Raw genomic sequence first — 24,893 nt, 5'->3', positions numbered from 1 at the left:
CAGAGCAGGTCAGCGCAGCGTATCTCTCTCACCTCTTTATCATAAAAAGAAAGAAAATCTTGGATAAACTTCCCAGATCTCTCTGAGAATCACCTCTCTGCCTCAGTCAGCATAGAAACCGTCCCACTGAGTTTATTGCTGTGTTTTTCTTTTCTTTAGACTTGGGATCTCATTATGTTTTAAAATAGGGACGCACGATATTGGGATTTTGGCCGATATCCGATATGCCGATATTTTAAAACTCATGTAGCCGATAACCGATATCGATACCGATGTTAAAGCTGGACAAAAATAAGTAGTCATTGAAAATAGCAGTTTTGTTATCCATTTCTGACGCTTTGAAAAATAATATACTCAAATATATTTTCATATGCTGATATCAAATTGATTTTTAAAAACGCGGTATCGATCTATTTTACTTTCAAAATCTCGTGAAATTTCATCGTTCTGTTACAAACTCTCATGATATTTTGCAAATTCTTGTGAGATTTTGTTAGTAAAATAGATCGATACCGCGTCAATATATCAACATATAAAAATATGGCAACATTTCGTGAATTTTCGGGGGATTTCGTAGCATAACGATGACATATAGCAATATTTCATTAGTAAAAGAGATTGATATGGTGTTTTTAAATGGCAATATATCAGCATATGAAGATATTGGGATATTTTAATGGATCAATATTTTTTTCCCTCGTCTTTAGAAGTTTTTAAGTCTGTAAAAAAGAAGTTTTTGAGGAAGAAGAAGAAGTATTTTTTTTAGACTTTAGAAACTCAGAAGCTGATCAAATATCGGGTTAAATATCGGTGGGGTGGCCGATGTCCGATATTCAGTTTTAAGGCCGATACCGATAGGGGGCCGATTATATCGTGCATCCCTATTTTAAGATATGAACAATATCTATCTGTTCTGGTTAGAAATGCACCACTGGTTTTAATTATTTTTATTAACTTTTCATAATCTGTTCCAGTAAAATGTGGGAAATAGTTTTAATCTGCATATATCACAGAGACAGAAAATAATCTGCGTAGATCTGCTCACCCTGCCTAGTCGGAGCCTCTTCATACACAGTCAGTGTGACATGGAAAAATATCGGATCGGAGAGTAAAAAGTCGTACGCTGACGGTGTGTTCAGGCCTTTACTGTGGCACAATCAAGCAGTTGGGACCAATGTTGAACTAAATTTTAAAGCGATGATCCTGGGTAAATAATCAAGCTTTATAAAAAGGTTTCTATAAAGCCTATTTGTTTCAGGGATTGAAAGATTATTTTTTTTATTTTTTTTTAGGCTGATACCAATGAATTTGACAGCAGAATAACTGATCCCCGATATGTGCTGCCAATATTTTTCACCGATTTTTGTCTTTTTCTTCCTCCATTTCCATAAAAACTTATGGCACAATGATAATAAATGTAAAGCTAGTCCCTTATTTTTTGCTCTCTCGCCGTCCGCATCAAACAACATCCTAGATTTATTCATCAAGATGGGTCAGTTCAGTTTTTGGTGTCTAGAGGGAAACTCAGGCGTGTCTTTCTGGTGTTCACAGGTTGAACGAAGCCCCAGTAAGCGGCTACAAGAGAGACGTTGGGACCAAAACTACGATGAGGATCACCTACCCAGAGGGCGCCATCCAGAAACCTGACAGCTACGAAAAAGACTCGCTGTTCGTCTTTTCTGCTTTCAAACCGCTTGATTTCAAGTGGCTCAGACAGATGGTCTTCAAGGAAAGGCTGGTAAGAAAAATTCTAATGCTGCAGTTTAAAAGGGTCCTAAAACGGACCATGCTTGATCTTTCTTCTCTGCGCTTCTGGCTAGCTTTCCTCGCGCCCATAGATTGTGTCCTACTCTAGTGTGGATCTTTTTCTGTGCGCTCATGTCAATTTATGTCACTTCTAAGGTTGTAACCAACCAGAGAAAGTAAACTGCCTGTGGTTAGCTACTTTCCAGGAAATCCCGCCCCCTCATACAGTATTTGTGGCTAGTTTCACTACCCGATCTGTCCCGGAAGCACGATCCGTCCCGGGCATGCGCCATCGGCTCATTTTCGCATCCGGATATACATCCTGATCGCCCTCGATTTATATTTTGTTAAAAAGACCTAAATTATGTTTTTCCCTCCCCAAAATAGTAAGCGTACTAAAATATAGATTAATAAAGTATTTCCTGAGAAAATATATGCCTTAAAATCCTTTCTGTTTCATTACTAGGCTCTGCAACGGAAATGCGAACTTTTTCAGCTTTGGATTTATGTTTTCCTTTTGTAACATTATGGCATATAGTGTGTAATCTCTAGAAAGAAGTAACTAAAATGGAGATAAACATGGTTTTAGCTGACTGCTCTGAGCATGTCCCATGATTACGTCAGAGAAGCAGTTTAACAAAGAAATGTAAAAAGCATCAAAACTGTCTCACAGAAGTCCAAACCTTTTTTAAAGATGTGTATTAGCATTCTTTAGTGAGTTAAGGTTAGAAAAAAGTAATTTTAGTACAATAATATTATTTATGGACACCTGGATGTATATCTGTTCGTGTATGCGCAGGACGGATTGGGTCGACACAGCTAGCAATGTTAGCAAAGCATCTTCTGGCTAATAGCTCATCTATTAAAGAGTTCAAAAATGCTTAATTGAATCATCAAACAATTTAGTTTAACTCAGTCACTAATGTTTTCTGAAAGCAGTAAAAATATGCTATAAAATTATTTATGTTACATTTGGAAGTTGGTATGAGCTAAGCTAATGTTAGCTTCGCTGTTTTTGTTGAGGAAAGCGAGGCTTGAACAAACTCTGGTGTATAGATGAACGCCGACATTTGCAATTACAATCAGTTTACGTCTATCATGTACGGAGGAGTATCATGTACGGAGGCTAGAATTATTATTTTTTTATTTGAGGATAAACTCATGAGGATGTCAAAGTGGACTCTGGTTGCTGATTGGTGGAGCTGGTCGGCCGTCATCTGCTGGGCGGAGCTCCAAACTTTCTTTCTGAAACGGATTCTGGTATGATGACTTTATTCTCATAATATTGCGACTTTATTATCTTATTTAAAAAAATAAAAAATAAAATCTCTAGCCTGGCCATAATACGCCATCGTATTTATGAAGCATATTTCCTTTTCTATCCCGTGTTTATTAAACTATGATTTGATAACAAAGATGGCTGCTGGATATAAAGCCAGAATTTACCTCTTGAAAAGAACAGCTGTTAGCCTCAAGATGCTTTACTAACGCTAACAGCTGCAACTAGGAAGAAAACAGGACTGTCTCAAACTGATCCCCTCAGTATCACCGATGAAGCTAACGTTTGCTTTGCTCATATAAAGTTAGAAAATTTAAAGCTACAGTGTGTAATAATTACAGGGTTATACAGTCAGAAAATGTAATATATTATACATAACTATGTTATTTATCATCATCTACGAGCTCAGCCTCTTAACCTTAATGTTGCCTTAGAATTTGTTATTTCTAATTACATAGGAGCGTGTCTCGCAGCCATGGAGGCAGACATCTTTGCGCTATGGCAGCGCAGAGCCAACAAACTAGCGATTGCGAGATCTCCCATTACGCTCCAAAGTAACTACGGCAAGTTGAGAGAGATGAACTGAGACGGTACTGAACAATAGATGGCAGTATTAAAATTATCTATGTAAACAAACCTCATCACTTGAGAAGGTAGGTGATGCGGACGTCGTGGAAGACATTTTGTCCCGTAACGCTTGCCGTACTGTTGGGGGGGAGAAGCAGTGGGGGGGAGATGTTCATGTTGCTGGAGTCTGCAGTCTGGACGTTAGATGTCACTGAAAATTACACACTGTAGCTTTAACATCAGTAATTTTAGCTCATATTTCTCCTCTGTCAGAACTCATTCATGCTTGTGAGTTATTTAACCCTTTATAGGGCAAGTTACAGTTTTTGATCCCTTGCATACCCCCTAAGGAGTTTGCCTCGTGAGACCATCCTGATCTCGCGAGCTTTCAAGGTTTCACTCACAGATCAGTTTGGAGCCGTTCACCAAACGAACGTCCAATCAGCGTTGGCTTTGAGGCGGGTTGAGGTGTGACGCAACGAGAAGCGCGACAGTTCAGTCTAAAGAACATGGCGGCTTCAGCCGATGAAACTAGCGTTAGCGTGGCTATCGAGCAAGTTTTATGGGAATTACAGAGTATTTCTTCACTGAAAGAAGAGCAAAACACTGCTCTGGAGGCTTTTCTCAGGGGAAAATATGTTTTTGCTCTTCTCCTGACTGGTTTCAGCAAGAGTTTGATCTATCAATTGGCTCCTCTTCGTCGTCGCTCTGTTAGTACGTCATATGCTTCGTTGATCTGATTGGTTTATTTGTCCCGTCTATTACCAACATAGGCCAATCAGCTAACCAGTATTTTCGCCCCTTCCCAAAATTACTTCAACGGAAGGTTTCCAGATGGATATGCGGAGCAAATCCATCTGGCGGAGTCAGGTTACCTAAGGTTATGTTGGACCAAAAAAATGTGTTGCTGTCATCAGTGTTTTTCATGAGTTACATCTAGAACGGTTGTTATATTTCTTAATATATTCGGGCACGTTGGCGTTTCTTATTACATTGACATTCATTTTTCCCATCAAAATATCCACATTGTTTTAATGTAACAAAGGTAATAAGGTCTTATCCTGGATTCCAATAACTCTGTTGGCTTGAAATATAGATTTCAAACTATTTCACTGAGTGCCCTAGAAATGGTTAATGATGATTCCCCTTAACACTTTTTTAACTCTTTAAGAGGGTGGCTATTAGCCTGAAGATATGTTGCCAGCGTTCCTGGCCGCAACTAGCAAGACAACGACAGAGACGGGATTTCCTGAAATGTAGCCAATCGCAGGCAGTTTACAGCCTCTGGTCGGTTCCTCCCCCAAAGCTGACACATGTGCACAGAAACTGTCAAAAAGGAGAGAATCTACAGGAACATAAAAACAGAGCTATGTTCCCAGAGAGGGACTCGTGCCTTTGATGCATCAGGGTCCTAATAGGGTTCAATCTGTTCTCATAAAATGTTCACAATGGGAGCAGAGAGCAGTTTAAGTGTGTGCGTTCTTAAGTCAAACTGCTCTTATGAGTTTTTATTATCCGTTTGGAAGAATTCGGACTTAATAGAAAAAAATTATTAGAATGGTTCTTATCGACTGGCATATATGAAAAGGTCTGACTGGTTGCAAAAATATAACTGGAGACATTAATGTTAATAAAGCTCTATAGATATAAGGATTAACCCCTCAGTTCATTTCCACTTAATCACACCTTAATATTTTCTCTCTCTAAATGCCGTCTGGAGCAGATTTTCTAAGGAGACTTTGGGTTCTTTATATTCACTGGGACAAAAGAATATTTTATATCATTCTTGTGGATTGCTGATGTTCCAGTTTAATTGACTGAGATTATTATTTAGTCCATTCAGCAGCTGAGAAAAGACCTTCCCAGGAAAACCTGATCACATCTACGCTGCTGAAGGTTAAGGAAAGAAAGCTCCTCCTCATGTTTTACTGCTTAGCTGGTAACAAAATGCTTTAAATTTGCTTCATTTTTGCTTGATCTAGTAAGAAAACAAATTAAACAAACATACTTAATTATTTATGAATCCTACTGATTAATAAGTGTGTAAAAAAAATCTAATAAAATAAAAAAGGGAAAAAAACCTCCACTGGGTTCAGTTGGAAGGGAAGCTGACGCTGGGTCTCTTCCCTCTCCAGGTCGTAATGTAAACCATCCACTTTAGAATAGAATAGTAGTAGTGAATAGTAGTAGTGATCATCCATTGTCACTAGATGAGCAGATATATCCCAGAATGCTTTGCGAGAGCTCTCCTTGCAAATCATTAAAGGAATAGTACACCCAAAACATGATTAGCCTTCATTTTCTACTCCCCCCCAAGCTGAACAACACTCTGGAGTACTTTTTTGATATCTCAAATGCATCTGGAGATCTGGGAGGCTTCTTGCTGTCTGCTGACATTCAAATAATGGAGGTCTATGGCGCCCGAGGCAGAAAGGTCCATAAAAGTCCACAAAAAACGTGTCAATATTCCTCCATACTGCTCGTCCAATGTATTCCAAGTGTCCTGAGTGGGTAGCGTCCATAATTTACTCGAAACGAAGTCATTTAGAATGTTTTTAGAGCATAAACAGTAGTGTATAGGATTTCCTAGCAGATAGATAGCAGGTAGTGTGAGCAGGTAGATCTGATGCGATCTACCTGCTCACACTGTACGTCTAAAAACCATGTTGGACTCAGCTCTGCAGTGAGATGGCGCTACTTGGACTCATCTATCCGGAAGCCAAACCAGTAGCAGAGGAATATGAAGCTCACTAGAGTGAAACGCGCTGCCTTGGAAATTTGAGCAATTTAGTGCTGAAAGTCCTAAAAAGAAAAGGAGACGACGTATTTGGACAAAGACATGGCTGAGCTAACATGGCTACTACGGTCTGTCAGTTTTAAAAGAAAAAACTCTATTTCACTCATTGCACCCCCGCCATGCTTCTGTATTGGAAGAAGAAGAAGAAGGAGAATACTCCGCCAGATGGATTTGCTCCGCATATCCATCTGGAAACCTTCCCTTGAAGTAATTTTGGGAAGGGGCGAAAATATTGGTTAGCTGATTGGCCTATGTTGGTGATAGACGGGCTAAATAAACCAATCAGATCAACGAAGCATATGACGTACTAACAGAGCGACGACGAAGAGGAGCCAATTGATAGATCAAACTCTTGCCGAAACCAGTCGGGAGAAGAGCAAAAACATCTTTTCCTCTGAGAAAAGCCTCCAGAGTAGTGTTTTACTCTTCTTTCAGTGAAGAAATACTCTGTAATTCCCATAAAACTTGCTTGATAGCCACGCTAACGCTAGTTTCATCGGCCGAAGCCGCCATGTTCTTTAGACTGAACTGTCACGCTTCTCGTTGCGTCACACCTCAACCCGCCTCAAAGCCAACGCTGATTGGACGTTCGTTTGGTGAACGGCTCCACATTTTCTTTAACTGAGAGTCTCCAGACTGATTAGCGAGTGAAACCTTGAAAGCTCGTGAGATCAGGATGGTCTCACCAGGCTAGCTGATCGCCCCTCGTTACTCCCTGTAGGGCAAGGCAAATTTATTTGTATAGCATAATTCAGTACAAAGACAATGCAAAGTGCTTTACATGATTAAAATACAGGAAAATAAAACAGAATCAAAGCAAGTAGGAAAAAATAAAAAAACAAAACAAATAAAATAAAATATGCAGAAACAAAAAAGAATATTAAAAAAAGTTAGACTAAAGAAAATAAAAAAGTTGAACTAATGATGTTTTAGTTGAACTGTGGAAGGCAATCCTAAACAAACGTGTTTTTAGTCTTGATTTAAAGGAACTCAGGCTTTCCGCACTTTTACTGTATATTACACGAAGCACGATCAGGCTGAAACTCGGCCTGATAGAAAAATTCGAGTGGAAATTCGGCCTGAATCAAGTAAAGCAGGATTTAGATCAGGGTTGGAGTGCAAATTTCTAAGATGGTTTAGAGGCACTTCTAGCCGATTCCTTCATCTGTGAGTCGTTCTCGAGTGAAGCCAAAGGGATGTGGTGAAGTCATTTCTTTAATTGTCTAATTTTTTCCAGTCAGTTCCATCGTTTTTATGATCGCTTTTAACGGCTGACTACAACTGAAATCCAAAGGCCCGCTGAAGGCGACGGGAATGATTCTGTGCAGGATTGTTCTGTTAAATCAGGAAGAAAAAAAATGTCCACACAGCTGTGACTTTGAAAGAACAGCTGATTGCTTTAAACCAACTCGAAATAAGAAAATGGAGAAATAAATGCCTTCATAATTGGATGGACATCAAACAAAAAGCCAGTTTGCATAATAGTGTGATTTTGGATTAAAGGACAAGAGAAGGGCAAAGATAGAGTGGGTAAATGGATAATAGCTGGGAAAAAGAAAAGGAGCGGACCCTTCAGCCTTTGATAGGGCCCAGATTTTCTGGCTCGTCAGTGGGAGAGGACAGTGGAAATGGCTGCTCGGGATAATTGATCTGGCCTCTGGCGTCAGCCTGCATCTCCTTTGTACTGCAGAGGAAGGAAGAATGTCTCTGCCGGGTTAATAATCAGGGGCAGTTTGCAAGAAAAGGAAAGAAAGGAAAAGAAAAACGCACAAGCTATTAGCGTTTAAGTTTAAATGAAGGTGGCGTTCGCGTTAAAGTCTTTAAATCGATTTTATTGTTTATTTTAGATATTTGTTGCTCAAAAATAGTGATTATTAAACAACTTGTTTGTATTTTATACAGCCTATTTCCTAAACAAACAAACTGAAGCTCCATTAGACAGATTTGACTCAACTTTATTTATAAAGCACTTTAAAGTTCAAATAGAAAGGAGTGCGTCTATAAGGAAGTAAATCTGTGTCGCTGGGATTTGAATTAAAAATGCCACTGAAATTTAAATGTTGTATGTTTGTACTTACTGTTTCAGTGTTAAAATATATTCAGAACACATTTTTGACCTAAAGAAAATTCATTGTCATTATTTCTACACAGTTGAAATTTCATTTATTAAATGAAAAATTCACATTACTATTTCAAAGTGATTACATTTTCAATACTTATTTTTCAGTGTTAATAAAAAAAGTGCATATAAAAAAATTCAACCTTTCAAAATTCAAACTAAATATTTTCAGCCTCCTGAGATTCAACTGGCTCTATTTCACCGTCTTAAATTCGGCGTCTAAATTCAGTGTAAAAAGGGAAGGGTTACTTCAGGTCACAGACATTAGCAATGGATTGTGGCGTCCAACACCCAGCCAATCCCGTTACGTTTTCTTAGTTACGTGACGTGACGCTGGTGGCGCTCATACGCAGGGTTCCGGCGGGTCTTTAAAAAGTCTTAAAAGGCATTGAATTCTTCAAAATAAAACTAAAGCCTTAATTGGTATTAAAATGTCTTAAATCAGTCTTTCGTAGGTCTTAATTTTTAAAACATCATAAATAGGATTATTTTTATTACGATTTTTTTTTGTAATCTAAATAAAACGTTAAAATTTAAATTATTTTTTTTTTTTTTATGAAAAAAATAAAATAAAAATCTCTCGCCATTATTGGTTCCGTCCCGATAGCGGAACCAATGAAAGCGTTGTTGCAGCCGGGACATTCGGGAGATGCACCATTAACTTTTTGTCTGGAAAACATGAGCAAGTGTAAAAGTAACCAAAAGAGTTTTCTCCATGGCTAAAACCAGGGAACATACATGAGGCTCAGTGGATTTAGTGCAAGAAGTCATTCAAGCTCAGAACGATGGGAATTAAGGCAGTGGAGTCGCACATGCGAAGCACGAAACACAAAGCGTCAAAATGGAGTTACAGAGAAACAGCCGATATTTCACAGTTTAGTTCCACCCTTGTCTCTGCAACGCCTCCACTTATCACCAAATCAAACATACTAAGAAAACCATACAAAGAAAAATAGCTGCAAAAAAGACTTAGCACTGGTTATGTTGGGGCTTTAAAACTCATTTGTTTTGTTCCCTGCTAAAACAAAGTTTGTGAATTCAGTTAAATAATTGTTCAAATATATCTGTCATTTGTGTGTTTTTAGCTTTCTTCCTGTATGGGAAGCTTTTCAACAATTGAAACATTAGTGCAGTGGTTTATGTTAAAATAAACCTTTGGGTTAAGTTGTCGCAAGCAGGTTTTTCTTGTGTTTCTTGTGAATTTGGTCTTACATTTTTATTTCAAGTGGCATTAAAAAGTCTTGAATTAACTTTCCTTATGCTGTAGGAACCCTGATACGGAAGGAAAACTAGCATCATGGACCTGGTCATGCAAGCTAACGCTAACTCAACTACAGAAAAATGAAAGTAATAAACTCACCGTTGAGTTAGCGTTAGCTTGCATGACCGGCTACATCATGCTGGTTTTCGTGCCGTATGAAGGCGCCACAAGCGTCACGTCATGTGACTAAGAAACCATAACGGGATTGGCTGGGTGTTGGACGCCACAATCCATTGCTAATGTCTGTGACCTGAAGTAACCCTTCCCTTTTTACACTGAATTTAGACGCCGAATTTAAGACGGTGAAATAGAGCCAGTTATATCTCAGGAGGCTGAAAATACTGAGTTTGAATTTTGAAAGGTTGAATTTTTTTACATGCTGATTTTTTTAACACTGAAAAATAAGTATTGAAAATGTAATCACTTTGATATAGTAATGTGAATTTTTAGCTTGAAGAGAAAATAAATGAAATTTCAACTGTGTAGAAATAATGATAATGACATTTTTTTTAGGTCAAAAATGTGTTCTGAATATATTTTAACCCTGAAACAGTAAGTACAAACATACAACATTTAAATTTCAGTGGCATTTTTAATTCAAATCCCAGCGACACAGATTTACTTCCATACGTCTAGAGCAGTTTTATCAGGTTTGATGGTAGGTTATCCTTTCTTTTCTCTTTGTGGCTGGTCTAAATGGCTGGTTATCCTGATTTATTCCCAACATTGTGGCGTGGTCCCACGCCACAACGCCAGAGGGCCAATCAGGAACTAGCTGTGGGTCTAGATACGGCCGAGGTGGTGAGGAAGTGGGGGCAAGTTTGTGCAAACACGGAGGGACATGAGGGCCAAAAAGAGCGGGGATCCAGGTGGAAAAAGGGTCCCAGCGTTCTCACGCACCTCGCTCTTCTAGCTGGTCCATCTTCGCCTATCGTTTTCCACAACGTTGGTCCACTCTATAAAACCTGGAACTCAACGCTATTCCTGACATTTTGAATTGAAAAAGCTTCCTAGATCAGAAGAGAAATGTCTTCAGACTTGGAACAAAGTCCAGTGGAATAATGGAACAAAATTCACTCCATACTGAAATTAGCCTTATAGTAAGTAACTAACATTGGATTATGTAATAAATTCAGACCTTAAAATTTCATAAAATATGACTTAATAGATTTTCTTACATTTTAGGGCAATTATTAATTGTACTAATAAATATTACTGAACTGTTTCTCCTTTTAAAAAGTTATAATGTAAGGCAGTATTTAATAATCAAGTGCTAGTTTTTGTGTTCATATATATTATTATTAAATATAGTTTTTTTGCACTCTTTGCTTTTAAATCTTTGAAATTCGGTTTAAACTCTATCAAACTTTGGTTAATTGTTTATTCAGCTTCTTTTCGGACGCTGGAAAATCAGGCAAATGGGTTATTTTCAAATGCATGGACTACCACAACAACCGGGCAAACTTAGGATAGGGTAACTCTGCACAACATGCATCAGACCCACTTTTGGACCGCGCAGCAAAGATGCTTCGGCTGCGCATCAGAACAAACTTGTACAAGCATAAAAAATGAAGCAACATGTCCGTTTTTGCTGCTCTTGCTGCTTTGGGGGTGACCAGACGTCCTCTTTTTCCCAAACATGTCCTACTTCACATACCAAAAAAATGTCAAATTCAATTTCAAAATCGTCTGGGATTTTGGTCAACTACAGTGCAGCAGAACCGAGCCTTGAGCTCCGGGGCTGGGGACGGAGCGACCTAACCCGACCCGGTGCCGGTAGCCTGGACAGCGGCGGCCCCGTGCTTCCCCCCACCTGAGGTTACTGGGCAGGCGGGGGGGAAAGCACGGGGCCAGCCGGTCTGGTCCAATCAGCAAACCCTCCCAAAAATAAAAAATAAAAAAATTAAGTCATCCTTTTCAGAAACCAAATTCTGGTTACCATAGGTGTGAACGTAGCATAACAGTGGCTAGCTCCCAGCTATGGCATCTGTCGGGTTCATAAAATGTAGGTTTTTGCAAAAGAAGAACTGAAATACACAATTATGGATACAATTCCTGCAGGAAGGAGAGACAGTTGAACCCCAGACTCAAACACACTGTTTCCCACTGGATCTCCTCTGCAGAGCGTTTTATTAACAGAACATGACGCATGGTTACAAACAGAGTATTGTTCTGACAGAACAATTGATCAGTTCATAAAGACAGAATGCTCCATCAGAATGACAAGGAAGGATGGTCTCCTGACTGAATCATGAGACAGGAGTGGAGCATCCCCTCGCACAAATGTTTCATAAGCACACATTCATTTTATAATCATCACTGAATAAACCTAACAGCGTCCTGCACGAGCATCGGGGGTCGATTCGTTCATGTGTCAGGGTACGCGTTCAGGGGGAGGGAACAAAGCAGATGACCATGATTTACGTGTCAGGGACCAATCGTGTACAACGGACCGTCTTTTGTGTTTGGTTGGGGTTATTGATGGATATCTCACTGTAGCGGAGATCATTTATTTTAGTTTCACTTTCAGACTTTCTATTTCACTGCTCGCTAAGCGGCTGTGAGGAGATCTTTAAGCCACACGGTAAAAAAATGCGTCAGAAAAGTTCTCCTACTGCGCCTTTAAAAGGGGCTGATTTCCCAATCTGCCGTGTAGCGTTCTGGATAGTCTGTGAACTTTGCCACACAAACGCACGGCAGCTCCTGCTAACTACTTCATTCCCAGACATGTAAACTGCAGGGGAGGTTTCCCAGGATGAAGCCCAGGTGCAGACTGTCCCTGTCCAGGTCTATTGCAGACTGTGTCCCTGTCCAGGTCTATTGCAGACTGTCCCTGTCCAGGTCTATTGCAGACTGTCCCTGTCCAGGTCTATTGCAGACTGTCCCTGTCCAGGTCTATTGCAGACTGTGTCCCTGTCCAGGTCTATTGCAGACTGTCCCTGTCCAGGTCTATTGCAGACTGTGTCCCTGTCCAGGTCTATTGCAGACTGTCCCTGTCCAGGTCTATTGCAGACTGTCCCTGTCCAGGTCTATTGCAGACTGTCCCTGTCCAGGTCTATTGCAGACTGTGTCCCTGTCCAGGTCTATTGCAGACTGTCCCTGTCCAGGTCTATTGCAGACTGTGTCCCTGTCCAGGTCTATTGCAGACTGTGTCCCTGTCCAGGTCTATTGCAGACTGTCCCTGTCCAGGTCTATTGCAGACTGCGTCCCTGTCCAGGTCTATTGCAGACTGTGTCCCTGTCCAGGTCTATTGCAGACTGTCCCTGTCCAGGTCTATTGCAGACTGTCCCTGTCCAGGTCTATTGCAGACTGCGTCCCTGTGCAGGTCTATTGCAGACTGCGTCCCTGTCCAGGTCTATTGCAGACTGCGTCCCTGTCCAGGTCTATTGCAGACTGTCCCTGTCCAGGTCTATTGCAGACTGTCCCTGTCCAGGTCTATTGCAGACTGTCCCTGTCCAGGTCTATTGCAGACTGTCCCTGTCCAGGTCTATTGCAGACTGTGTCCCTGTCCAGGTCTATTGCAGACTGTCCCTGTCCAGGTCTATTGCAGACTGTCCCTGTCCAGGTCTATTGCAGACTGTCCCTGTCCAGGTCTATTGCAGACTGTGTCCCTGTCCAGGTCTATTGCAGACTGTCCCTGTCCAGGTCTATTGCAGACTGCGTCCCTGTCCAGGTCTATTGCAGACTGTGTCCCTGTCCAGGTCTATTGCAGACTGTCCCTGTCCAGGTCTATTGCAGACTGTCCCTGTCCAGGTCTATTGCAGACTGCGTCCCTGTGCAGGTCTATTGCAGACTGCGTCCCTGTCCAGGTCTATTGCAGACTGTCCCTGTCCAGGTCTATTGCAGACTGTCCCTGTCCAGGTCTATTGCAGACTGTCCCTGTCCAGGTCTATTGCAGACTGTCCCTGTCCAGGTCTATTGCAGACTGTGTCCCTGTCCAGGTCTACTGCAGACTGTCCCTGTCCAGGTCTATTGCAGACTGTGTCCCTGTCCAGGTCTATTGCAGACTGTGTCCCTGTCCAGGTCTACTGCAGACTGTCCCTGTCCAGGTCTATTGCAGACTGTGTCCCTGTCCAGGTCTATTGCAGACTGTGTCCCTGTGCAGGTCTATTGCAGACTGTGTCCCTGTGCAGGTCTATTGCAGACTGTGTCCCTGTGCAGGTCTATTGCAGACTGTGTCCCTGTCCAGGTCTATTGCAGACTGTGTCCCTGTCCAGGTCTATTGCAGACTGTGTCCCTGTCCAGGTCTATTGCAGACTGTGTCCCTGTGCAGGTCTATTGCAGACTGTGTCCCTGTGCAGGTCTATTGCAGACTGCGTCCCTGTCCAGGTCTATTGCAGACTGTGTCCCTGTGCAGGTCTATTGCAGACTGTGTCCCTGTGCAGGTCTATTGCAGACTGTGTCCAGGTCTATTGCAGACTGTGTCCCTGTGCAGGTCTATTGCAGACTGTGTCCCTGTGCAGGTCTATTGCAGACTGCGTCCCTGTCCAGGTCTATTGCAGACTGTGTCCCTGTGCAGGTCTATTGCAGACTGTGTCCCTGTGCAGGTCTATTGCAGACTGTGTCCAGGTCTATTGCAGACTGTGTCCAGGTCTATTGCAGACTGTGTCCAGGTCTATTGCAGACTGTGTCCCTGTGCAGGTCTATTGCAGACTGTGTCCCTGTGCAGGTCTATTGCAGACTGCGTCCCTGTGCAGGTCTATTGCAGACTGCGTCCCTGTGCAGGTCTATTGCAGACTGCGTCCCTGTGCAGGTCTATTGCAGACTGTGTCCAGATCTATTGCAGACTGTGTCCAGATCTATTGCAGACTGTGTCCAGGTCTATTGCAGAGGCTGCAGCATCAAAAGCGTCTCTGTAGTTTTGTCCCTCCATATGTAACAGCCTGGCTGATTGCGGAGCTAACTGCTGTTTACACATACGCTCAAACACCATCTCCGCACTTGTTGATATCAGAACTTTCTTCTTCTTCCCCCTTTTTTTTTTCTTCCCCTCTCATTCTCTTAATTTCAGTTTTTTCCTTGAATTCACACAGGCAGTTAATGCACTTGCAACCGCAGTTGTTTGTATATGTGGGGTTATTTTTAAACAGAACCGGCGAAGGATATACAGCCGATTGTAAACAGAAGATTTGAAGGTGGAGGGTCGGTGTTCTCTGCCTGCTGTTTGTTTACAGGAGCTTTCTCTGCTCACTACAGGGCGGAAAGATGAATGATGGATGCAGACGGTCTAGGGAATAGATCGTCTCTCCTTTAATAAAAATAAAGGTTCCTGCTCCGAGGTAGAGAGATGTTAAAACATCATGCACCCTCTGCAGGGTTGGAAAAGGCAAACATTGAGTCACAAACTTTAAGATATTACAAACAATCAAGTCGGGTTCATCTGTGTGTAATCCAGATTATTCAGCTCATATAGCTGACATTTCTAGCTTCTAAAAGTCTCAGAGTAAGTGACTGAGAAAGGAAGATCTTTTTTAGGGGTAAACATCTGTTGAACATCTCCAAGTAGCATGGATACATGCAGTCTTAAATATTTACTCACATGTAAACAAAATATTTTAGCACAAAACAGCTGACTAACGGGCTGCGTGTGGATATAGTTAATTGAGAATGAATCTGTTTGTGCTGAGCTTAACTCTCACAGCGTACAGCAGGTCTTTGCTGCCGGGCTCCTACAGTCGGCGTTAACGCTGCACCACGAGGACTAACCGGGTTTTTAGAGAGAGATGAAACTTTGGGGAATTAATCAAACTATTACACGTTTTAACGGTTAAAACTAGGGATGGGGATCGAAACCCGGTTCTATCAAGGACCTGGTTCCACTTTTTTCAAAACCCGAAAATCAATAACGTTTGGGCTTATCGATACCACTATAGAGTCTGGTCGTTTTTTTTTTTCTCCCGGAGGTCCTGTAACATAATTGTGTGTCCCTCGAGTCGCGTCACAGCATTTAAATCTAATCAATCCGATCACTGCAGCATGTCCACCAATGTTTTGGAATGAAATTGTAAGCAAACAGATATTAAAAGTAAAACAAGTGAAGTCTGGCACTTAACTTTGCTTACGACTCGAGGATGAAAAGGTCTAAAGTTTGGCTTCATTTTACCAAGCTCAAAGATAAAGAAGAAGCGAAATGCAACTTATGTTGCAAAATCATCTCTTGTAAAGGGGGGAACACAACCTCAATGGCAAAGCACATTAGTATTGTGCATGAAATAAAGGCCAAATGCAGTACCTTCCACTGTCTCCGGGTTTAAAAGACTCCTCCTCCTCCTCCGGCTGCTGCCGCCGCACCACAGTCGGGCCCGTCTTCATCATCCACTCAGAGTACCGCTGGTTAGCGCACACAGACTTTGTAGCTTGTCTGGTCAGATAAAAATAGTAATTGAAATCCGTGTTGTAATCGGCAGCATACAAGCTAGTTAGCTTGAAAAGTAAATAAGGTTTCAGACGTGCTGCGTGATGATGTGTTCAGATTGACTCAGTAAAACGACAATTAGGTTATCATGATGCGTTCAAGTGTAACGTAAAGAAAAGGGAAATTGAGTTTTTGCTGAGAAACATGAGTAATACAGTTGTATATTGCTCTAATTATTTTAGAATATATAATTAAACTACTGATGCCAACATTTATTAAAAATTACATTTAATTTAAAATACAATTATTTATTTTGGTCTGGTTATTAATCACTAAAAACATGATGAAAAGTGACAGTAGACAATACATTAACCAACAATTGTGAAAATGTATATATTTTTTTATACCAAAAGAAGACATTTCTTCAAATAATTTTTTTTCCCACTTCCTTTCTGTCTGTTAAAAACATATTGTCGCATCATCTTTCCACCAGTATTGATAGTGGTATCGATAAAGGTATCGATATCAATAAATATTAACGATCCCCATCCCTAGTTAAAACTAAACTATTGGAAAAGAACAGACAGATGATAGAGTGAGGAGCTCAGCTCTGGGAAACGGTCCATTTGAATGCGTGTTCTTAAGACCGTGTCATAAACATGGACCCTTTCTCAGTTCAGAAGAACATGAGTACAGACTCATGTCCTCGCCAAGTATGTTCTTTAGCAGAACTCAGGAAAGTATAGACTAGGGGAGAACGGTCTGCTGCGTCTCTACCCGATCCGTTCCAGAAGCACGATCCGTCCTGCGCATGCGCCAACAGATATACATCCAGGTGTTGGTAAATAATGTTATTATGGTACTAAAATACTCATTTCTATCCTTAACTCACAGGAACATATTTTGTTTTAACTATTTGATTAAGCTCTTTTATCAGGAGTTTTTCCATCTGAATGAAATCAGGTCTTTTATGAAAGTAATTGTTTCCCGACCAGCTGATTGGCTGCTGAGTGGGTCGCTTTTTTACAGTCTGTATACTCCAATTAGCGATTAATCGATTACTGAATTGATGATTATTTCAATAATCTATTAATTATTAATTAACCTGATTGTTTCAGCCCTAATTTTACAATTTAATGGTGTATAAGATGTGTATAATAATCATGTAATAGATAAATAATTGCATCCGTTTATTTCATGAGGCACTTATTTTAATGTATTTCATTATATATTCCCATGAACTTCAGGAGTCGCATCAAAACGATTGGAAAGAACCCACCTCCTGACCCCCCATGGTGTCCCTGCCCCCACTTTTGGAACCTCTTGTCACTCAGCATCCCAATAAGATGCAATAAAACTTCGACATCGGGACTCTAAGATGTCACCTGTTTATTTTTTTTCCCCTCAGTAATCTGCGCAGAGGTCTGCAGGTTTACGGTGTTTTTTTAAGCGTTTTCTGTGTTTTTGCGCTCGCTGTCATGGAAGCGAGGGCTTCACACGCCGGATATGAGAGGCAGGAACTGGGAAAACGCTGTGACCTCTGTGGGGGGGGAGAGGTCGTTCTTAAAAGTCACGAGAGACCAATTGGTTGGTGTTAAAGATTCCAGCTGAAGAAAAGAGGAAAGAATTTCATCGTTTCTGATCCTATCAAGTGTAATTTCTCCCCCCATCACCTTTTTCACACCTTCCTCTTTGCTTTTCCCAAACATAAAGAAAAATTCCTCTTCAGTCGAACAGTTATGTGGTGAGAAACTCCACCTTGTAAATCCAAATGCCCAACGCGTCTTGGCCTGCTAAAGACCTCCAGACAACCTTAATTGGGATTGTTCTCAGTTCTTGGCTGCTGTTTGGGTTTTTAAATTGCTTCAAGTCGGGGCCTTCCGGAATCCAGCCGTCCTCGTTTAAGTTATCCACTTCATAAAAAGCCAACACAACCACATCCTCAACCAGTTGTTTACAGGATTGAAGAACCCCAGATAGAGCCAAACAGTTTGATAGTTGTTTAGTTGTTTCAAAATTGGGCCATAACTTTACAAGCAAACGCATACCGGGCGTGCTGAGAAGATCGCTTGCTGCCCTCCTTAGAGTCTGTTTACAGTATTGGGTTTAAAAACCACCTGTAGAATCCAACATGTGTGAATGAAGGCCTCCCTCCTTTATCTGCCCCGTTTCAGGCCCTGAGGAGCCATAAAGTCATCTATCTGTTTTATTATTTTTGTTTTAACAGGATTCGGGTTTCTCTGCTTGTGAAACCTTAACTACGCATTATGCTATAAAAGCGGCGCAGAGATCGTAGTTTTCTTATTCGGGCGCTTTACATCTGCTTTTGGGAAGGATATATTTAACTTTATATGACAGGAAAAGGATGCAAGGGATAAAGCGCATGCCGGGCCTAATTTAGGCACTTTCCCCGACGTTGTAACTTTTGACATTTTCTTTGAACTTGTTTTTGTTCTCATCGCTCCTGTGATCCGGCTGCATCACTTTTTCCAAAGGTTTGATCCCTCGTCTCTATGCTCCTCGCAGGTTTTCGCCTCGCCGCCGCGGCTTTGTCTTCCCTAATCCTTTATTTGATGGTTTTTGGGAAGCTTTGATTTGAGATCGCATGGCAAGTAGACTTAGGCTTTACAAAGCTGCAGCTCTTGATGACAACACTGCTATGGTTTTTAGCTCAGTCTGACTAATGCGCTAATGGCATGCTCACAAGGTTCTGGCTTATACAAACTATCCTCATACCTGTTATACTCTGATGGCGGGATGTCAGAAGTATTCATGTTTATTACTCCAGTAGGAGCATAAATCCTATTGTTTAAAAACTAAGTTAGAGAATCAACTTAAGTTTTTTTACTCCAGTAAAATTGTAAATGTTAAAGTATATTTTTTATTATTTAAGTATAAAAGTAAAAATAATGCAGGAAAACTGTTAATGACAGAGGCTTTACTGCACTAGTCTATTAAAGAAACATTAATATGTTAGCTTTATAACTAATGTTAAGTGTCAAAGTTAACCTTGAAAGACAATTTATTTAATTTATTTTAGTGATGCAGGATATAATCGGCCCCCTATCGGTATCGGCCTTAAAACTGAATATCGGACATCGGCCACCCCACCGATATTTAACCCGATATTTGATCAGCTTCTGAGTTTCTAAAGTGTAAAAAAAAAAGATACTACTTCTTCTTCTTCCTCAAAAACTTCTTTTTTACAGACTTAAAAACTTCTAAAGACGAGGGAAAAAATATTGATCCATTAAAATATCCCAATATCTTCATATGCTGATATATTGCCATTTAAAAACACCATATCAATCTCTTTTACTAATGAAATATTGCTATATGTCATCGTTATGCTACGAAATCCCCCGAAAATTCACCAAATGTTGCCATATTTTTATTTGTTGATATATTGACGCGGTATCGATCTATTTTACTAACAAAATCTCACAAGAATTTGCAAAATATCACGAGAGTTTGTAACAGAACGATGAAATTTCACGAGATTTTGAAAGTAAAATAGATCGATACCGCGTTTTTAAAAATCAATTTGATATCAGCGTATGAAAATATATTTGAGTATATTATTTTTCAAAGTGTCAGAAATGGATAACAAAACTGCTATTTTCAATGACTACTTATTTTTGTCCAGCTTTAACATCGGTATCGATATCGGTTATCGGCTACATGAGTTTTAAAATATCGCCATATCGGATATCGGCCAAAATCCCAATATCGTGCATCCCTAATTTATTTTGGTATGTGGTGAACAACAAGATGGGGCAGCACCGAGTCCAACCACAAAGAAATTGTCTGGATGAAACTAATTATTTTTATGTTTTTGGGTTTTTTTTAAATACCAAAAACGCCATAATGAAAATAAGCTTAAAAGAAACAAAACTAAAGAGTCTATTTTTAAAATTTAAGGAGTAGAAAGTAGAGATAATTGCTAAAAAAATTTAGAAAGTATCAGGGAAAAATAATTAATCCAGTAAAGCAGGGGTTGACGTTAAGGATTTTTGCCTTTTGGCCAAGTGACTTTCACATTTAATTTGCCCAGAAACAATTTTTACTTGCCCAGGTATAATGTTTGATAAATATAGTTCCTTATATTCCTTTTTTTAAATTTTTTTTTTGTAATTCAGTATTTTTTAAGTTTCCAGGTTCCTGGTGTGTATCTGCATGCGTCAGATAATGAATTCAAGCCTACAGTACCTTGTTAACATGCTTTTCAATCCTTCCTGCACATTCTTTTCAGACTAAACTTACTCCTACTTTTTAAAAACTAAGTTGGAGAATCAACTTAAAGTTTTTTACTCCAGTAAAATTGTAAATGTTAAAGTATATTTTTTATTATTTAAGTATAAAAGTAAAAGTAATGCAGGAAAAATGTTAATGACAGAGGCTTTACTGCACTAGCCTATCAAAGAAACATTAATATATTAGTTTTATAACTAATGTTAAGTGTCAAATTTAACCTTGAAAGACTATTTATTTATTTATGTGGTGAACAACAAGTTGGGGCAGCACCGAGTCCAGCCACAAAGAAATTGTCTGAATGAAACTAATTATGTTTTTGTTTTGTTTTTTAAATACCAACAGGCCATAATGAAAATAAGCTTAAAAGAAACAAAACTAAAGAGTCTATTTTTTAAATTTAAGGAGTAGAAAATAGAGATAATTGCTAAAAATGTAGAAAGTATCAGGGAAAAGATGTCTAAAAATAATTACTCCAGTAAAGCAGGGGTTGACATTAAGGATTTTTGCCCTTTGGGCAAGTGACTTTCACATTTAATTTGCCCAGAAACAATTTTTACTTGCCCAGTATAATGTTTGATAAATATAGTTCCTAATATTCCTTTTTTTAATTTTTTTTTTTTGTAATTCAGTATTTTTTAAGTTTCCAGGTTCCTGGTGTGTATCTGCATGCGTCAGATAATGAACTCCAGCCTCCAGAGCTGGACGCTCTGGTTTACCGTATTAACAGGAGAAGAGGTGCAAGTGAAGTTAGACACTGTCGTTGGACAACATGTGGTAATTTATAAATTAATTAATTCCGTCAAAATGCTAAATCCAGAACTCCTCAAGCGGAAAAGTTCTACTTTCACCTTGTTTAATTTCATAAAAAGTCTTCTTTAAGGAATCTTTGGCCATTCGAATATATTAATCGAAAAGATAATCAACAGATTAATCGATTTAAAAAAGTAATTATTAGTTGCAGCCTTAATGCACAGTAAGTGGTTCTATTTTTGAATGTCTGGAACACTTCTCTGATAGACTTTAGAGATTAAAACAACTATTTATAAACCCGGATTTGTGGAATAAGAACAAATGAGTGAAATGATAAATATGAAAGAAGTTGTATAAATAGTGAATAATGTAAATAATGGAGCCGTTCTCTGCTGGTGCTGCTTGTTTTAACAGGTGGTTCTGTGTGGATCGCTCAGCCTTGTGCACTTAACCCTAATAATCCTGCCCAATTTAAGCATAAAGCTGTTGCTGGATCAGGGGAAACAGTCATTTCCTCTTCCATGACAAACCCAACCACCCAGCGTTTGCTTCACCCCTTTATTGGAGAAGTTGAAAAGAAAGATATTCATCACCTTACACCATTTCAGGTGACTTTAGCTGTTTCTTGTAACTTAAGCAACTCCTCCCCCTTTCTAACATCAAACCATTTCAGTTTCGTTGTTCCTACAACTGTGAAAACCAGCTGTGCCTAAAATCTTTAAAAGATTTCTGCCCTTTGATATGTGTGTCTGTGTACATGTTGGGCCGTTGCTCTGAGCTTAGGGGTGTGTGTGTTGTGTCATGAGCTCCTCCCCTTGCCAGAATAAAGAGGGAAAAAAAAGGCAGCATCGTTCTTTATTCAAAGCACAGAGACATGCTCACATTTTAAATAGATTCCTGGCAAACAGAAGCTGTGTTGACAGGAGAGATGAGCTGCCGTTCCAGTTAGAGCTCGCAGAAAGGCTGAGAGCAGGGCGCTTGTTCAAAGCGAAGCCACAAAGTCGGCCGACTCGCTACCGCCTCTGTTAGCCGACACGCACACACACCTTCTCCCGCATCAAAGGGGGGGGGGCAGGGAGGCAGCTGGGTTGTTTGAACAGGTGATTCCCATTTACATGAACTCACCTTTTTAGCTTTGTGCCTTTTTTTTTAAGGAAGTCACATCATCAGGAAAGATGATAACTCTTGATTTGCTTTGCGCTCATTTACTTTTACCTCTGAATCTATCAGCAAAACACCTGCTAATGTTTAGGTTAGCGCTATGTAAAGGAACAAAGTTTTTAAAAGTTCAGATTTCAAAGAGGCTAAAGTTGTTTTGTTTGGTTTTTTTACTGGTTCATTCCTGTGGTTTTAGGTTCTCTTAGTGAGCTTCTGGAGAACATATCGGTGCGGAGTTTCCTTCAGCTGTCCAGAGCATAGAGTAGCACAGTGTTGCCCTCCTCAAACTGTTGCTGTACACTGCCAGTCAGCTGGCTCAAAGGATTGTGCCTAGTCTTCAAACTTTGAAACTTTCTTTTTTTTTTATGACTGTGACCTGGATGATTGAGAATCTTCACCAACATACTGCAGGGGTTGATATTAAGGATTTTTACCACTTGCCCTTTGGGCAAGTGACTTTCACATTTCATTTGCCCAGAAACAATTTTTACTTGCCCAGTTTAATGTTTGAGAAATATAGTTCCTAATAGGGAGGCAAGATATTGGGATTTTGGCCGATATGCCGATATTTTAAAACTCATGTAGCCGATAACCGATATCGATACTGATGTTAAAGCTGGACAAAAATAAGTAGTCATTGAAAATAGCAGTTTTGTTATCCATTTCTGACACTTTGAAAAATAATATACTCAAATACACTCACCGGCCACTTTATTAGGTACACCTGTCCAACTGCTCGTTAACACTTAATTTCTAAGCAGCCAATCACATGGCGGCAACTCAGTGCATTTAGGCATGTAGACATGGTCAAGACAATTTCCTGCAGTTCAAAGCGAGCATCAGTATGGGGAAGAAAGGTGATTTGAGTGACTTTGAACGTGGCATGATTGTTGGTGCCAGAAGGGCTGGTCTGAGTATTTCAGAAACTGCTGATCTACTGGGATTTTCACGCACAACCATCTCTAGGGTTTACAGAGAATGGTCCGAAAAAGAAAAAACATCCAGTGAGCGGCAGTTCTGTGGGCGGAAATGCCTTGTTGATGCCAGAGGTCAGAGGAGAATGGCCAGACTGGTTGGAGCTGATAGAAGGGCAACAGTGACTCAAATAACCACCCGTTACAACCAAGGTGGGCAGAAGAGCATCTCTGAACGCACAGTACGTCGAACTTTGAGGCAGATGGGCTACAGCAGCAGAAGACCACACCGGGTGCCACTCCTTTCAGCTAATAACAGGAAACTGAGGCTACAATTTGCACAAGCTCATGGAAATTGGACAATAGAAGATTGGAAAAACGTTGCCTGGTCTGATGAGTCTCGATTTCTGCTGCGACATTCGGATGGTAGGGTCAGAATTTGGCGTCTACAACATGAAAGCATGGATCCATCCTGCCTTGTATCAACGGTTCAGGCTGGTGGTGGTGGTGTCATGGTGTGGGGAATATTTTCTTGGCACTCTTTGGGCCCCTTGGTACCAATTGAGCATCGTTGCAACGCCACAGCCTACCTGAGTATTGTTGCTGACCATGTCCATCCCTTTATGACCACAATGTACCCAACTTCTGATGGCTACTTTCAGCAGGATAATGCGCCATGTCATAAAGCTGGAATCATCTCAGACTGGTTTCTTGAACATGACAATGAGTTCACTGTACTCAAATGGCCTCCACAGTCACCAGATCTCAATCCAATAGAGCATCTTTGGGATGTGGTGAAACGGGAGATTCGCATCATGGATGTGCAGCCGACAAATCTGCGGCAACTGTGTGATGCCATCATGTCATTATGGACCAAACTCCCTGAGGAATGCTTCCAGCACCGTGTTGAATCTATGCCACGAAGAATTGAGGCAGTTCTGAAGGCAAAAGGGGGTCCAACCCGTTACTAGCATGGGGTACCTAATAAAGTGGCCGGTGAGTGTATATTTTCATATGCTGATATCAAAGTGATTTTTAAAAACGCGGTATCGATCTATTTTACTTTCAAAATCTCGTAAAATTTCATCCTTCTGTTACAAACTCTCGTGATATTTTGCAAATTCTTGTGAGATTTTGTTAGTAAAATAGATCGATACCGCGTCAATATATCAACATATAAAAATATGGCAACATTTGGTGAATTTTCGGGGGATTTCGTAGCATAACGATGACATATAGCAATATTTCATTAGTAAAAGAGATTGATATGGTGTTTTTAAATGGCAATATATCAGCATATGAAGATATTGGGATATTTTAATGGATCAATATTTTTTCCCTCGTCTTTAGAAGTTTTTAAGTTTGTAAAAAAGAAGTTTTTGAGGAAGAAGAAGAAGTAGTACTTTTTATTTTTTTAGACTTTAGAAACTCAGAAGCTGATCAAATATCGGGTTAAATATCGGTGGGGTGGCCGATGTCCGATATTCAGTTTTTAGGCCGATACCGATAGGGGGCCGATTATATCGTGCATCTCTAGTTCCTAATATTCATTTTTGTATATATATCAATGAAACATGTAATTTAGTAAGTTTCCAGGTTCCTGGTGTGTATATGCATGCATCAGATTGCGTCTGAATCACGCCATCTAGCGGAAAATCACGCAGCTTTTTCAAATCACGCGAGAATGTGTACA

At 40.2% G+C, this 24,893-nt stretch overlaps 1 protein-coding gene across 2 annotated transcripts in view; it reads left to right on the top strand.

The window, feature by feature from the left end:
* Positions 1 to 24,893, top strand: part of st3gal3b (ST3 beta-galactoside alpha-2,3-sialyltransferase 3b) — a 108,193-nt gene that overhangs the window by 66,041 nt on the left and 17,259 nt on the right. For both annotated transcript variants that reach the window (XM_038269953.1, XM_038269952.1), the window contains one exon: positions 1,552 to 1,738. In XM_038269953.1, coding sequence (XP_038125881.1) covers positions 1,552 to 1,738 — 187 coding nt within the window. The remainder of the gene's footprint in view (positions 1 to 1,551; positions 1,739 to 24,893) is intronic.

Source organism: Cyprinodon tularosa, unplaced genomic scaffold (genome assembly GCF_016077235.1).
Source record: "Cyprinodon tularosa strain WSP-4 unplaced genomic scaffold, ASM1607723v1 ctg744, whole genome shotgun sequence".
NCBI classification, from domain to species: domain Eukaryota; kingdom Metazoa; phylum Chordata; class Actinopteri; order Cyprinodontiformes; family Cyprinodontidae; genus Cyprinodon; species Cyprinodon tularosa.
This window is presented reverse-complemented; position numbering and strand designations above follow the sequence as displayed.